The sequence below is a fragment of the Agrilus planipennis genome, unplaced genomic scaffold (genome assembly GCF_000699045.2).
Source record: "Agrilus planipennis isolate EAB-ADULT unplaced genomic scaffold, Apla_2.0 scaffold15, whole genome shotgun sequence".
In the NCBI taxonomy this organism is placed as follows: Eukaryota; Metazoa; Arthropoda; class Insecta; order Coleoptera; family Buprestidae; genus Agrilus; species Agrilus planipennis.
In genome coordinates, this window is record NW_020438871.1 from 1,046,147 (window position 1) to 1,060,177 (window position 14,031).

The 14,031-nt window shown below is 30.9% G+C and overlaps 5 protein-coding genes across 12 annotated transcripts; 3 read left to right on the top strand and 2 right to left on the bottom strand.

The window, feature by feature from the left end:
• The first annotated feature begins 82 nt into the window (after nt 1–82).
• Nucleotides 83–4,356, top strand: LOC108735288 (cullin-4B). 2 transcript variants are annotated; one of them, XM_018467197.2, is made up of 6 exons: nt 83–251; nt 791–1,020; nt 1,588–2,667; nt 2,751–3,556; nt 3,612–3,764; nt 4,123–4,218. In XM_018467197.2, exons 2-6 carry the CDS (start codon nt 885–887, stop codon nt 4,216–4,218), a joined length of 2,271 nt encoding a protein of 756 aa, XP_018322699.1. In that variant the 5' UTR covers nt 83–251; nt 791–884. The 2 variants fall into 2 exon arrangements, with proteins under 2 accessions (XP_018322699.1, XP_018322697.1); XM_018467195.1 differs by lacking the exon at nt 83–251 and adding an exon at nt 507–681 and having other exon boundaries at nt 4,123–4,356.
• Nucleotides 4,357–4,896: 540 nt separating this feature from the next.
• On the top strand, nt 4,897–6,350 carry LOC108735263 (pleckstrin homology domain-containing family J member 1-like). The gene has a single exon (XM_018467148.1). The coding sequence runs from the start codon at nt 5,429–5,431 to the stop codon at nt 6,080–6,082; it is 654 nt and encodes a 217-aa protein (XP_018322650.1). The 5' UTR covers nt 4,897–5,428; the 3' UTR covers nt 6,083–6,350.
• Nucleotides 6,210–8,100, bottom strand: LOC108735262 (ubiquitin-like modifier-activating enzyme 5). Its single transcript, XM_018467146.2, has 4 exons — nt 7,751–8,100; nt 7,360–7,692; nt 7,113–7,299; nt 6,210–7,044 (listed from the first exon to the last, which is right to left on the bottom strand). Exons 1-4 carry the CDS (start codon nt 7,852–7,854, stop codon nt 6,541–6,543), a joined length of 1,128 nt encoding a protein of 375 aa, XP_018322648.1. The 5' UTR covers nt 7,855–8,100; the 3' UTR covers nt 6,210–6,540.
• Nucleotides 8,101–8,235: 135 nt separating this feature from the next.
• On the bottom strand, nt 8,236–9,487 carry LOC112905622 (succinate--CoA ligase [ADP/GDP-forming] subunit alpha, mitochondrial-like). Its single transcript, XM_025978397.1, has 4 exons — nt 9,437–9,487; nt 8,974–9,192; nt 8,753–8,887; nt 8,236–8,502 (listed from the first exon to the last, which is right to left on the bottom strand). Exons 1-4 carry the CDS (start codon nt 9,485–9,487, stop codon nt 8,422–8,424), a joined length of 486 nt encoding a protein of 161 aa, XP_025834182.1. The 3' UTR covers nt 8,236–8,421.
• LOC108735261 (scaffold attachment factor B2) lies at nt 9,186–13,627 on the top strand. 7 transcript variants are annotated; one of them, XM_018467141.1, is made up of 9 exons: nt 9,186–9,544; nt 10,717–10,990; nt 11,048–11,299; nt 11,546–11,707; nt 11,765–12,159; nt 12,296–12,396; nt 12,451–12,729; nt 12,813–12,969; nt 13,026–13,585. In XM_018467141.1, the coding sequence occupies exons 1-9, from the start codon at nt 9,516–9,518 to the stop codon at nt 13,192–13,194; spliced, it is 1,818 nt and encodes a 605-aa protein (XP_018322643.1). In that variant the 5' UTR covers nt 9,186–9,515; the 3' UTR covers nt 13,195–13,585. The 7 variants fall into 7 exon arrangements, with proteins under 7 accessions (XP_018322643.1, XP_018322645.1, XP_018322646.1 ...); XM_018467143.1 differs by having other exon boundaries at nt 12,320–12,396; XM_018467144.1 differs by having other exon boundaries at nt 12,362–12,396.
• Nucleotides 13,628–14,031: the final 404 nt, after the last annotated feature.

Consider the following 14,031-nt stretch of genomic DNA (forward strand, 5'->3'; position numbering starts at 1 on the left):
GATTGCTGTAATAAGTGCTTTTAATTTTTAGCTTACTAACTATATACTACAGTACTTTTAAAATAAAATTCTAGAAGGTTTTAGAACATTTGTTAATTTATTCAAGAATTATTAATAATGTTATATATAAGAGAAGTAAATATACCGTAAATAATTTTAATGCAAAGAAAGTTGTATGGATTTATTGAAGTGATAGATTTGTACACGACTCGTTCCTTGGCTTAAACATTTTACAGATGTGCAGCAATTATGTAAGTATAGACAAATAATGTGTCTAAATTACTGGCGTAAATATAAAAGATATAAATAAACTGCAAAGCAGATATTAAAAAAATTGATTCGCTATATTACTGGTAAATGTATTTAGTGTACACAATTAATTATCTTAGTATTTTTTTATGCGCATACAATTAACAATACACTTATTTCGAAATATTTCACCTCATTAAGTTAATACAAATACTAATGTTTACTTAATTACATCTATATTTAAGCATTCATTTTTATTTATTCTGTGTTTTGATTAACATATGAAAATATATTTAAAATAAAATATGGTGCATGTAGATTTAAATTTCCCGCTAGATCTAAACTTTTCAAACGTGTTTCAAGATTCGAGGTTGGCAAGTCAATGAATGTAGAAAATTGGCGATTGAAAATCAGACGAAAACATAATGAATTGTAAATCCTTATTAGTATATTTATCTGATATATAACCTTTTAATTACTGGTCTTTATTGTTTTATTATTGTTAACTAATGTGATGTGTTTCTATGTCAAAACACAATAGAAATTCGGAGGACTTGAGTCCTGTTTCTCTAACAAGATATAGTGAATTTTCCGGGGTGAAACGAAAACGAGATACTTTGGAAATTGATGAAAATATGAGTGACAATTCTAGCGATTTTTCCAAAAGGGCAAATTTCTCAGCTATAACATCAAATGGAATCAACCGTAACCTCAATATTCTCAACTTGAAACCTACCACCACCAAGAAAATTGTCATTAAAAATCTAAAAAGTGAGTAGTCTTGTATATTTGTGGTTTGTATTAATATTACACATAAAGGCAGTTTTTTGTATGTAGAAAATATTCAACATAGCTTTCGTTGATGTGTGTATTCTTTAAGAGCAGTCCATATCGGTTTGTTACCTAGCTTAAGAAACAATTACAATGTTTTATGTAATTGTCTGAAGTTATATTTTAATTCACTTTAAGTAGAAGCATTATTTATATCTTTTTATCAGAAACTAAATATTGAATACATATATGCCCTCATAAAAAAGACAGGATGCTTTTGGTGTATACCACAGACTTAATTATTAGGTCAATTTTGTAGATGATTGTATTATGTAGACCTTCTTCTCTACCAATATTTACTGCTCGGGTAAAAATTGTTAACATATACTTATCGAGTTGCTGTAGTAATTGAGATAATAAAATTTAATCAGAATTCATTATGAGCAGAGAAAAGAAATAATGTTCATAACATTTATTTTTGTTGTCAGTAATGATAAAAGTGTGTTCATTATTGAAGAAATATTTTCCCATTAGAGAGTATTAATTAAGAGAGAACTTTAATTGTAGGTGAACCTAAATTACCAGATGATTTTCGAGAGCAAACATGGGGTAAACTACAGGAAGCTGTTCTAGCTATACAAAATTCCAGAGCTAATGAATATTCTCTTGAAGAGTTATATAAAGCTGTAGAAAACATGTGCATTCATAACATGGCTCACACACTTTACAATAATTTACATGTTTTAATAGATAATCATGTTCGAAGAAATATAGAACAATTTCTAGCAGAATCAATGGATCGGTTTCTTTTCTTAAAAAAAATGAATGAGACATGGCAAGCACACTGTAGACAGATGATAATGATAAGAAATATTTTCCTGTGTCTGGATAGAACATATGTTTTACATAATGCTCAAATTGCTTCTATATGGGATATGGGCCTAGAATTATTTCGTCAGTACATAATGGCAAATACTTTAGTACAGACTAGAATAGTTGAAGGCTTACTAATGTTAATAGAAAAAGAAAGACAAGGTGATACTGTGGATCGCACTTTACTTAAATCTCTTTTAAGAATGCTAACTGATCTTCAGATTTATGAGAAAGCCTTCGAAGAGAAGTTCCTTGTAGCTACTGAAAGATTATATGCTGCTGAGGGTCAACGTCTAATGCAAGAATTAGACGTACCTGACTATCTCGCTCACGTTGATAAAAGGTTAATAGAAGAAAACGAACGCGTTTATCATTATTTAGATGCTAATACAAAACCGCGACTTATTCATACTGTTGAAAAACAACTTTTAACAGACCATGTTACCAATATTCTTCAAAAAGGATTGGATGGATTGCTAGAAGAAAATCGCCTTAATGATTTGAGTCTTTTATATTCTCTCTTTGGTCGTGTTAAAAATGGCCACACAGAACTTTGTACAGCTTTCAATTTGTATATTAAAAAACGTGGTCGCACTATTGTTATCGATCCTGAAAAGGATAAAACTATGGTACAAGAATTGTTAGACTTTAAGGATGCCATGGATAATATCGTCGCTACCTGTTTTAACAAAAACGAAAAGTTTAGTAACTCTCTAAAGGAAGCCTTTGAAAACTTCATTAATCAAAGAACAAATAAACCTGCAGAATTGATAGGTAAGCCTTGTACCTCATTTAGAAATATATAAATGAAATGTTTGGTTTCATGCAAATTATAATGTACCTGTTATTTTATTTAGCAAAATTCGTCGACTCCAAACTTCGTGCAGGTAACAAGGAAGCTACAGAAGAAGAATTGGAAAGATTATTGGATAAAATAATGGTGTTGTTTCGATTTATTCATGGAAAAGACGTGTTTGAGGCGTTTTACAAAAAAGACCTTGCAAAACGTCTACTTGTTGGTAAATCAGCCAGTGTGGATGCTGAAAAGAGTATGCTTAGTAAACTTAAACAAGAATGTGGAGGAGGATTTACATCAAAACTGGAAGGAATGTTCAAAGATATGGAACTTAGCAAAGATATTAATGTGGCTTTTAAGCAACATCTTTCAAACACTAGTCAAGAATTAAGTGCTATTGACATGACCGTCAATATTCTGACGATGGGATATTGGCCGAATTATCCCCTTATGAACGTTGTCTTACCTGAAGAAATGGTAAAATTTCAGGAAATATTTAGTAAATTTTACCTCAGCAAACACAGCGGTCGTAAATTAACATGGCAGCCCACTCTGGGCCACTGTGTTCTTCGAGCTAAATTTAAACTTGGAATGAAAGAACTTGTCGTATCTTTATTTCAATCGTTAGTGTTACTGCTGTTTAATTCTCATGATGAATTATCATTTGACTACATAAAAGGGGCGACGAATATTGAAGACGGAGAATTAAGAAGAACTTTGCAATCATTAGCGTGTGGCAGAGCTCGCGTTTTAAACAAAATACCTAAAGGAAGAGACGTGGAAGATAATGACAAATTCAGATTTAATAACGACTTTGTGAATAAACTTTTCCGTATCAAAATAAACCAAATTCAAATGAAAGAAACGGTAAAACACAAACATTTTATTGTTGTAATTTCTTTTAATACATGTATATTTCTAGACTGAAGAACAAAAGGCAACTGAAGAGAGGGTATTCCAGGACAGGCAGTACCAAATTGATGCAGCTATTGTGAGAATAATGAAAATGCGCAAAACGCTTAGTCATAATCTATTAATTAGTGAATTATATTTACAACTCAAATTCCCTGTTAAGGTGAGTAAAATAAAACCATTTTATTTTGAATCCCAAATTAATATATTCTATTCTATTTCAAGGAACCTTAAATTTTAAAATAGTAATAACTACAAATTTTTCTTAAAAATGAAAATAATCTAGACCCAATGTAGTTAATACCTGTTAGCATTTAATTAATTTTACATAAGTGCTGTTGGTTTATCAGAATTATTTAGATATAACTTATTTTTTTGCTGTTTGATAAATATTTTTATTTTGCAGTCAGCAGATATGAAATATCTGTTAATAGTTAATTAATCTTACATAGTGCTGCTTTATCAGAATTATTTAGATAGACTTATTTTTTTGCGGTTTGATATCTATTTTTATTTTACAGCCAGCAGATTTGAAGAAAAGGATAGAATCTCTTATCGACCGAGATTACATGGAGCGCGATAAAGACAATCCAAACCATTACAACTATGTGGCTTAAGCGAGATATTTTTGCTGTTTTCATTTTTTCTTTTCATATTATTAACATGTGCTAACTATAATTGACTTTAATTGTTTTAACTGCAGTGGCACACCGTCTAAAAGGAACGCGGTTCTAGTCCGTAAGGCGAAAAAAAAACTGAAACAAAGTAGGGCTAAACTGTTGTTACGGTCTGCTCAGTTCTTATATCTACACTTGTACATAAAACAAAATTCTTTAACTAAATGAAATAACAGGAGTAGATTTGCTTCTTACCTTTGAAAATTGAGAAAATTTCATCAACTTGATGCTTGAACCACGATTTGGCGATTAGCTGAGTAATTTGTAAATACTATAGATACTTTATCCTTTTAAATTATACATTATGTTCTTCGTTTCTGTAAAAAGTATTTTTTAGTTACAACAACGAAGAGTCCAATAAAAATTACTTTTTAAGTTATGTTTATTTTTCATCTGAAATCCATAGTNTACTATAGATACTTTATCCTTTTAAATTATACATTATGTTCTTCGTTTCTGTAAAAAGTATTTTTTAGTTACAACAACGAAGAGTCCAATAAAAATTACTTTTTAAGTTATGTTTATTTTTCATCTGAAATCCATAGTATGCTATATATATGTATATTTATAATTAAGATCCATTTTAATAATATTGCATTTTAATGTAAATAGTTGTCAGAAAAGGTTAATTCTTATTTCTCAATTTTAAATTAGCGGTCTCTTGAAGTAATCCACACATGATCGCTCTGATGATCAGCAGCTATGACATTTTAAGTTGTGAATGGATACTCTGTGGTATGGTTTTAATGGTCTATGGTTTAATGGTGGTCTAGAATCTATGTTTAGTATTTATTTAGTTTTAGTTTAGTCCATATAAAAATAATTGGTGATAAAGTGGTGGTTTCGAGTTGTTTCTTAATTATTAAATCATTTTGTTACTAAGGACACGTTAATAATTACAGTGTAATAAGAACTTCCTATACAATATAGTTACATAATGTAATGTTTTGACTACTGAGAAAAACAAATGTAACCACAAAAACGAAAGCTGGAAAAATTGCTACAGTTGTTCCAATTAACTAATGAAGCGCTCATCGTCATATTTTACGAAAGTAATATTCTTAGGTTTTCGTTATTCTGTTAAATAAGTTATGTGAAGTTCAAGAAACATATTCTATCAACATTGCAGTGTTACAACAAATATAGTAAAATGAGGTTCAACGACAAAGAATTAGCTAAATTAAGTGAAAGCAAGGGTGAAATGGAAGGAGTCCTACACCACTTAAAGCCATCGGAAAACGAATGGTCAGATTGGTATCAGCAGCCCTATTTTAAGGAACGGTTTTTTAAGCTAGTGTCAAATTTACTTTTTTACTTTCGTGTTAATGAGCAGGAGCCAATAGGTATCCTTGTGTTAGAAAACGTTCAAGTTGCGTATGAGAGACCACATAAAGGTATTTCCTTTGCATTTTCACTTACTTTTAAAACAGGTGACAAAAGTAAAATAATTGATCAAAAGCATATATTCTCCTGTCGTTGTGATGAAGATGTTAATAAATGGGTTTGTGCTTTAAAGGTTGCCTCTTATGAACATTGGAGGTCACAATTGATAATATTAAAAACCAAAATACACATGCGAACTGGACAAGACCCAATCTTAGATTATTTAAAACAGGAAACAAAGAATTCAAGCAAAAATCACTTTAAAACAGTTTGTGCCAAAAGCTCATTTCAGAGTCATATTGAAACAAAACTTTTTACTGATGCTAATGGTGAAATAGAAACTGTTACAACTACTCAAAAAATTTCCAAGAATTGTATATCAAACAAAAGTGTCCTAGTTGGAAAACTGGTGGACATTTAATGCAAAGTAACTGTTTGCTTACTATAATTTAATTTAAAAAATGTAATTTATTTTTATGTACTATACTAATCTATTTATCTGAATAGATAAATATGATCTCATAATGTCTAAGAAAACAACATTTTGCTAGTCAATTCTTTTAATTCTTATTTTGCCCAACTGACTTGTCCATTCTAGTATTAAAATGAATATTTTGTGGTAAAGCTTTACTAAACACTTGTAATATAAAACAAATATTTTGTTACCAATATAAGTACTGGAGAGTTTCTCTATTAAAGTTTCTTTTGATATGAATATTTTAGTTTCTACAAAGCAATATTTTTATGCATACATTAACAATTGCAATATTCCAACTAGATACATAAATGAATAAACTTATTTCTAGTATCATATTTATCATTAAAACAAGAGAACAAATTAAAAAGTAATACATTTTCGTTAAATAAATATAAATAAGTTTAAAGTGATTTCATTTTAGCCATTAAATCATCTAAACTTGTTTCTATTTTATCAGTTGTTTCAGTTTCACTTATAGGACTGCTTGCTTCATATTCATATTTTATTCCTTTACATTCTAAAATACTTAGTTTACTTTCAGCATCTTCATTTTCATCTATAAGAGAAATTCCCCATTCATTTTCTTCATGTAGTGGTTTTTCTTCCTCTGTTCTGACTTCAACTACGACTTTAGGTCTAGCAGCTTCTTCTTTCTGTCTCAACCGACAATTGATATCTTCACAGTTGGGGTTTGGTTTTAAAGACATGGTTGGAAAAAAATCATTCAAGGCATTGTAACCTAAGTAACTGGACACTTCACCAAACTTTAATAAAAATTTCAGAGTATTTTGTACAAGAAAACCTGCAACTATACCCATTGTGGTTGGTAAGCTAGCAGCACATACCCCATCCTTCTTAAGTGTTTTCTCATCAATACTTGATGCAACAACTAATGGAGGGGCACACTAAAAAAATTGTTTACTTTCAAAAATTTAATTTATAGAGTTTATTGATTAATGAAAATAAGACTTACAGCAAAACATGCAGTTTGCCCAGGAATAATAAATTGTATATGCCCAGACACAGCATTTTCCGAAACCCCAGATTCAAACCACTTCTGATTTATTTCATTACAAACAGTGTTGATGGTATATCTAGCTTCAAAATTATCAACACAGCTCAGAACCAAATCAACAGGGCCTCCATTTAAAGAACCTTTTCTAATTAAAATTTTTGAAAATTACATTCCCAAAAATATTAAGATTAGTTAATACACTTACGTAATTGTATCAACAAAGTGTTGGAAATTATCTATTAGTGTAATGTTATAATTATGAGTTTCAATAGTAACATCTGGATTGATAGCCTGTAATGTTTCAGCAGCAGCATTAACTTTACTCAAACCTGACTGATGTGGTTGGAAAAATAGACGATTCATGTTTGCTAACTCTACTTTATCATAATCAAATAAAATCAACTTTCCAATACCACATCTTGTCAACATTTCTGCTGTTACACTGCCAACACCTCCAACTCCAACAACAGCAATTGTAAATGTCCGAATATTTTCATAATTTTGGACAATGCCCATTCTCTTTAAGGCCATTAATCGACTATATAAATAATAAAGAATATAACAATTTTAAAGACATTTAACTACATTTTCCCTACCTGTAGGGGTTAGAATCTGTCACTTCTGAAGACATTACTTCAATTTTATCTCTTTTTGGTGTTGAGACTTTTAGATTTTCAACGGCATTTTTTAATTCACTCATTATTGTTAGAAGTTCTTTAAATCAAAACCTTTTGTCAATTATTTTGTTTTATTTAAATAACAAAACTGATATATTGGCATATGGATTTCAAACGACTATATAAAATACCATAGACACGAACATAGAGCAACATAGATATGACTGACAGCTAAAAGAAAACATTCGACTAAATTGATCATAGATACACTTATTAATAGTTTGTGTAGGACGTATTCATTTGATTTGATGTTCAAATGATGTTAGAGTAAGAGCGCAATCACATATTTGAGTATTTTTTTGTTTGTAAATTTTCCATAAATTAATTTGTATCATTTTATGTAGTACAAGTGTTACGCTTGTGCGTTATTAACTTGGGTAAATTGCTTTAATTAAACACAATAATTAGCACGTGGAATTTTTATTACTGTCAGAAACATTCAATAAACATTCAACAGTTTTAGGTATGTTTTACTATATACTTTATCAATAACTGATAAAAGGTAAATTTATAATAACAATAAAATACAAGATATACAAAAAAAGAAAAGTATATGGGTTGCGAGCGTTAAAACTTTTCTTTAATATATATTAAGCAAGATTAAGTGCTCGCATTTCTTTTAAAAGTACACTACCCATCTGAGCTGGCGACTTTGTGACCTTTACTCCAGCCTAAAAACAAACTTATCTGTAATAAACAACTAAAAGTATTTGAAAAAACATTTATGTTAAGAAAGTTAGATAGATAGATAGCTACCTAGAATGCACTATTATTATTAAACTACAAATAAAGAGATTATAACATTTAGGAAATTGCAATTATTTACTTATAAATTTTTCACTTAATTAGTTTTTGATAGTACTGCAGAATTTGATACAGAAATCAAAATAAAAAATCTCAAAAGACGTAATGTTTTTATACCTTTTCAAGAGCATTTATCTTATCTTGTGCTCCTCCCTTTCCTCCAGAAATAATGGCACCGGCGTGACCCATACGACGGCCTGGTGGGGCCGATAAGCCGGCGATAAATGACACCACAGGCTTTGCATTAGGACCCTGAAATAACATGAAAAAACATTTTTTTTATTATTCCTTAAGATGTTCACATAAATTTTATTTATATATTCAGAAATGAAACGTACTGAATTATTTTTTATCAGAAAATCTGCAGCTTGTTCTTCTGCAACACCACCAATTTCTCCAATAAGAATAATTCCTTTAGTATCTGGGTCTTTAAGAAATACATCTAAGCAGTCAATAAAGTCTGTACCATTAAAAGGATCACCTCCAATACCAACACATAATGTTTGACCTAAACCAACTTGGGTTGTTTGGTGTACAGCCTCANTTATTTTGAAGCGCTATTTCCAAAGTGGAAGCAATAAATGTGTATTGTGTAGTGGTTAAATGAAAATTGTGAATGATTCCCAATTGTCCATTGCATCTTGTGCAATTTCGTGTTAATGGAGCTGAATTTTAACTTTATATACTACTTATTATTATTAGAAATGTTTAATTCAAAATTTAGTCACATCTTAGTAAACTGAGTCAGGATAAGGGGCAACTTTATTAATAAATCTCATTTGATTCACATCGATTTGTTACTACAGATGAGAAGATTTCGTCAAACAGAACGCAGGGAGGATCTGAGAACATTTCCAGTTCAGCAAAGGATGAAGAGAAGATGAAGGAGAAATTGGAAAATGAATCTAGGTTGGTTTTCAACAGTTGTATTTCCATTTGTCAACACATTTGCACCTGAAAGTTTTTAATAACTCATCACTTAACATGCTGCTGATTATACCTTCCCCTAATTATACCTGTTTTGTGGGTCTACTGCTGTTTGATTTGGCTCAAGGCAAATTACATCAATTAATCCATACGAGGCACATCAGTCAGTTGACCACCATCAGAACCTTCAAGACCATTTCAGTGATTAATAATTAGCAGGAGTTTAGTGAAGGAAGAACTTCACACATAGAAGATGATATTCCTTCGGTGTCTTCTATTAAAAAATTCTTTACAAGCAGTTTTTTTGATGAGTATTATGAATATTACAAAAGCATAGAAACAGGAAGGTATCAGGAAAACCAGGTAGTATGTGATAACTTCATATCTATCAGATTATCCAAAAGGATTCTTTAAACATCAGTATTTGCTAGTGTGGATTGAACAAAAGCCATGTTTTCAGTTCTTTAAACACATCTCCCAGCAAATGGTCTCCAACGTGAAAATTAGGATTGTAACCCACATTATGTTACCTGCATTACAAAAATATATGTCTTAGGTTTAAGTTAGTTTTTTGGTGTAATTGAAAATGTTTTACTTGTTTTTCAAAATAATTTACTCTTCTAACTCTGAATAAGTTTAACATCCAACGCAATTTTATTCTTCCTGTATATTGTACAGAGTATTACAGAAGTTGTCTTAAAATAATTTTACCCATAAATATATGTTTTACTTAAGTAAGTAAAATATTATATTGGCATTTAAAGGCTGTGTTCCTTACATTGAAATATTTGTAGAGGATGCTCTTATAATTTATTTAAAAAGCATTACTTTTTAAGAATGCAACTTCTGTTTCAATTTTGTTTCTGTTAATTTTATGAAAATATTACAATAATATTGTTTTTGCAATCTACTGAATTTTCAAAGATTTTCTGAATTTAAAAAGTCTGTTTTTATTGTAAGTAAAAATTGTGTTATTTTAATTTTTTCATTATTTAAAAAAAATTATTGGAGAATTTGGAGATTTACAGCATTAGTATAATTTCTATTGTTTAGTAATTATTCAACTAAATTAATAGATCAAGAGTTCTGCTTGATATTCAGCATACTTATGATGTAATCGTCACGCACTTCCTACAGAATGTTGTTTTTTATAGCACCACTAAACAAAAGCCAGGAGCAAAGCAGGCACCTACTAAAAGTCGAAATCTTTGGATAACTAACATTTCCCAGAACACCAGAGCTACAGAACTAAAACAAGCATTGTCCGAGTATGGCAAGGTAATCGGTGCCAAAGTCGTCATAAATGCCAAATATCCAGGAGCTTGCTGTTACGGATATGTAACTATGGAGACTGCAGAGGATGCTGATAACTGTATCGCAAAATTGAACAACACCGAACTTAACGGACAAATAATAAAAATTGAAAAGGTTGTTAACGTTGAAAACATGATTTGTTTTTATGGAGTTTATATACGGTGTTATTAGGTACGAACTGATCATATGAACATGAAGACTAAACAGAAGTCAGATAAGGAGGAAGGCAAAACCAAATCTAATCAGGATGAAAGTGAAAAGAATAAGAAAGATGAAGATGGAAAAAAAGATGCAAAAGAAGACAAGGAAAAGGATAAGGATGGAAAAGAAGTAAATGAGAAACATTCCTTAGAGAAAAAAGACTCGAAGAGAAGCGACAGTAAAAAACCTGAAAGTTTATCAGGAAAATCTGATCATAAGAAGGTATAAACCCAAGAAACAATCGTAATAGGTCTTCAACTTTTGTTTACGTTGCAATGTTTTTTCATTTCAAGGTTTAATTGTTTAAGTAAATACTTTTCTATATCAATTGCTTTAAGTAGAAGGTTTATATTTCCGAAATTTCCGCAGTATTTTACCATGTTTTTCTATTTTAACTATTGCTTCAAATATTAATGCAATTTTCTTAAATGCGAAACATTATGCTTATATGATTATAACAATTTCTAGAGATCACACAGCTATGATCGACATCGTCATCATGAAAAAGAACAACACGGGAAGGAGCGTAGAAAGTCTCGTTCTAAGTCCCGGGGGGACCGCAGTCTTTCATCAAAATCTAAAGCCAGATCTGATAAGGAACGGGATATGCTTACTTTCGATAAAATTAAGGTTAAACAAAAGTAGTTTTAAACTGAAAAAGTATGTAATTAATCGTCTTATGTGCAGGAAGAGCGTGAAAGGCAAAGATTACGAGAAAAAGAACGAATTCTTCGTGAAGAATCTCGAAGAAGACGCGAAGAAGCTTTACGGCAGAGGGAGATTGAGAGACAGCAACGTTCAGAAGCAGCAAGACTGGAAAGGGAAAGGGAAAAATTGAGAATTGAAAGAGAGAAACTGGAACGAGAAAAGGCCGAAATTATTAGATTGGAGAGAGAGAGACAAAAATTGGAGAGGGAAAAGCTTGAGTTAGAAAAGTTAGAATTGCAAAGAGCTAAAATGCGCCTTCAAGAAGAAGATAGAAGACCCGTTAAACGTGCTGCACCATACCGAGATGATCCCTACGACGAACGGAAAAGAATAACTAACGATAGACGTTATGAGGAAGCTCCACCAGCACCAAGGTATGTGAACATGAAAAGGTGTCGATAGGATGTGCATTTTATCACAATCTTTTATTTACCTTGCATTGTTTGTATATATAATATGTATACGTTTTTCCGTTTCAAAATTTGTAATTATGATAATCGTCATGTTAAGGAATATGGTACTGTATCCTTATAGGTATGAAGCACCATCTACTATTAAAGCTCCTTCGCCTCCTAGGAAAATAGTTCCATCGAAGGAATACAAATCCCGAGGTAATTATGAAAAGCATGATTCCTATTCAAAAAGAGATCGGGAATATGATACAGATCGGTCTCATGCGTCGTCCATGTCTCGAGGTCCTCCTCCTCCAACTGCTATCACAAAATACGAGGGTAGTTCCGTATTTAATATTAGCCGTGAAAGGGACGTTAGAGAAGCTCGTTCCCGTGAGAGCAACTCCAATGCCGCACCCAGTGGCAGATATGACCGAGATAGAGACAGAAGTCCACACTACAGAGTTCGAGATGACAGAGATAGACGTGCCGTCCCAGATCACAAGAGTGACGTTCGATCTAGGGATCATCGTTATGATGCGGCCCCAAAAGGTACATTCATTGTATTATTTGAAAATAAAAATTGTCTTCGTATAATTTATATAAACCCATTGAAATTAAAATTTTGGTTTTAGATACTGGAAGATTTGAAGGAAGAGGAGGAAACAACTGGCCGCATCCGGGTACGCCTTCTGGTAAACCATTTACTTCTAATTCAACAGGTGGAACTAGTTCCGGTAAATCTTGGAATAAAGATAGCTGGAGATCTTCCGATTCTTCTGGTCAAGACAGGTTAGTTGTTCAGTACGATATAAAAACTATTTCAACGGGTATAACTGTTTTTGTAGATGGAATTCGAGCAATACTACCAGAACATCAGGTTCCCTGTCCTCTGGAGCATTCTCTAATAGCTCTAACATGAATATGACCCCTTCCTGTCCTCCGCCTCCAGGAATAAATAATTATTCATCTGATAGATTTGATTACAAATCTATGAGTGGGATGAGAAAATATTAAATAATTCGATAGTGAAATTACTGCTTTTTAAAATATATAATTTTTAATTATACTACAATAAGTTATTGTACATTTTAACAATTTACTGATTAGTAAGAAATTTCGCTATTGATTGACCCATGTATACACACTCACACACCCATATTGCAATTTAGTAGTGTAAAAAATTTTGTAATTTTTACCACAAATGCAGTTTCTATTTAATTATGAAGAACGCTGGTGTATTATTTATTGCACATCATTTAATGATTAATAGAATATTGGTTATATTTTGACTGAAATATCCTATCATATAAAACTAGACGTTGGACGTTATTGTCTAATTATCTAATATACAATGAAATTTTCTTTTTGTTTAATAAAAATTCAGTTTATTGTAAATTGCTATTTGTTTCAGGTGGTCGGTATGGAATTAAACGTTTCTTGAATCGTATTCTGTTTCTTTTATTTCACAGCGTCGAAAGCGAAAAAAAAGATGTAAAATTACTTTAGTGTCTTAGATTGTAGGTGAAATTACTTAAATTCAAGTAGGTTTATTATTTTTGTTAAACCATTATATGTAGGCTAACAATTCTTGAATTGTATTAAGAATGTAACTTTAAGATGACAATTTTAGTATAAATAAAAAATACACGATCTTATAAACATTTATTTTATTTCTTGTAACTTTTAATAGTTATAGGTTTTAGAATTTGTTTAAAGATCATACTTTTAGTTGTCAATTCATATAAGTATTGTTTTGGAATACANTGAAAGTTGGCAAAAACTGTTACAAAGCGCCTTGGCAAAAATAATCGACTTGGCAAAAACTGGAAGTGATGAAAATAAATTAGACGA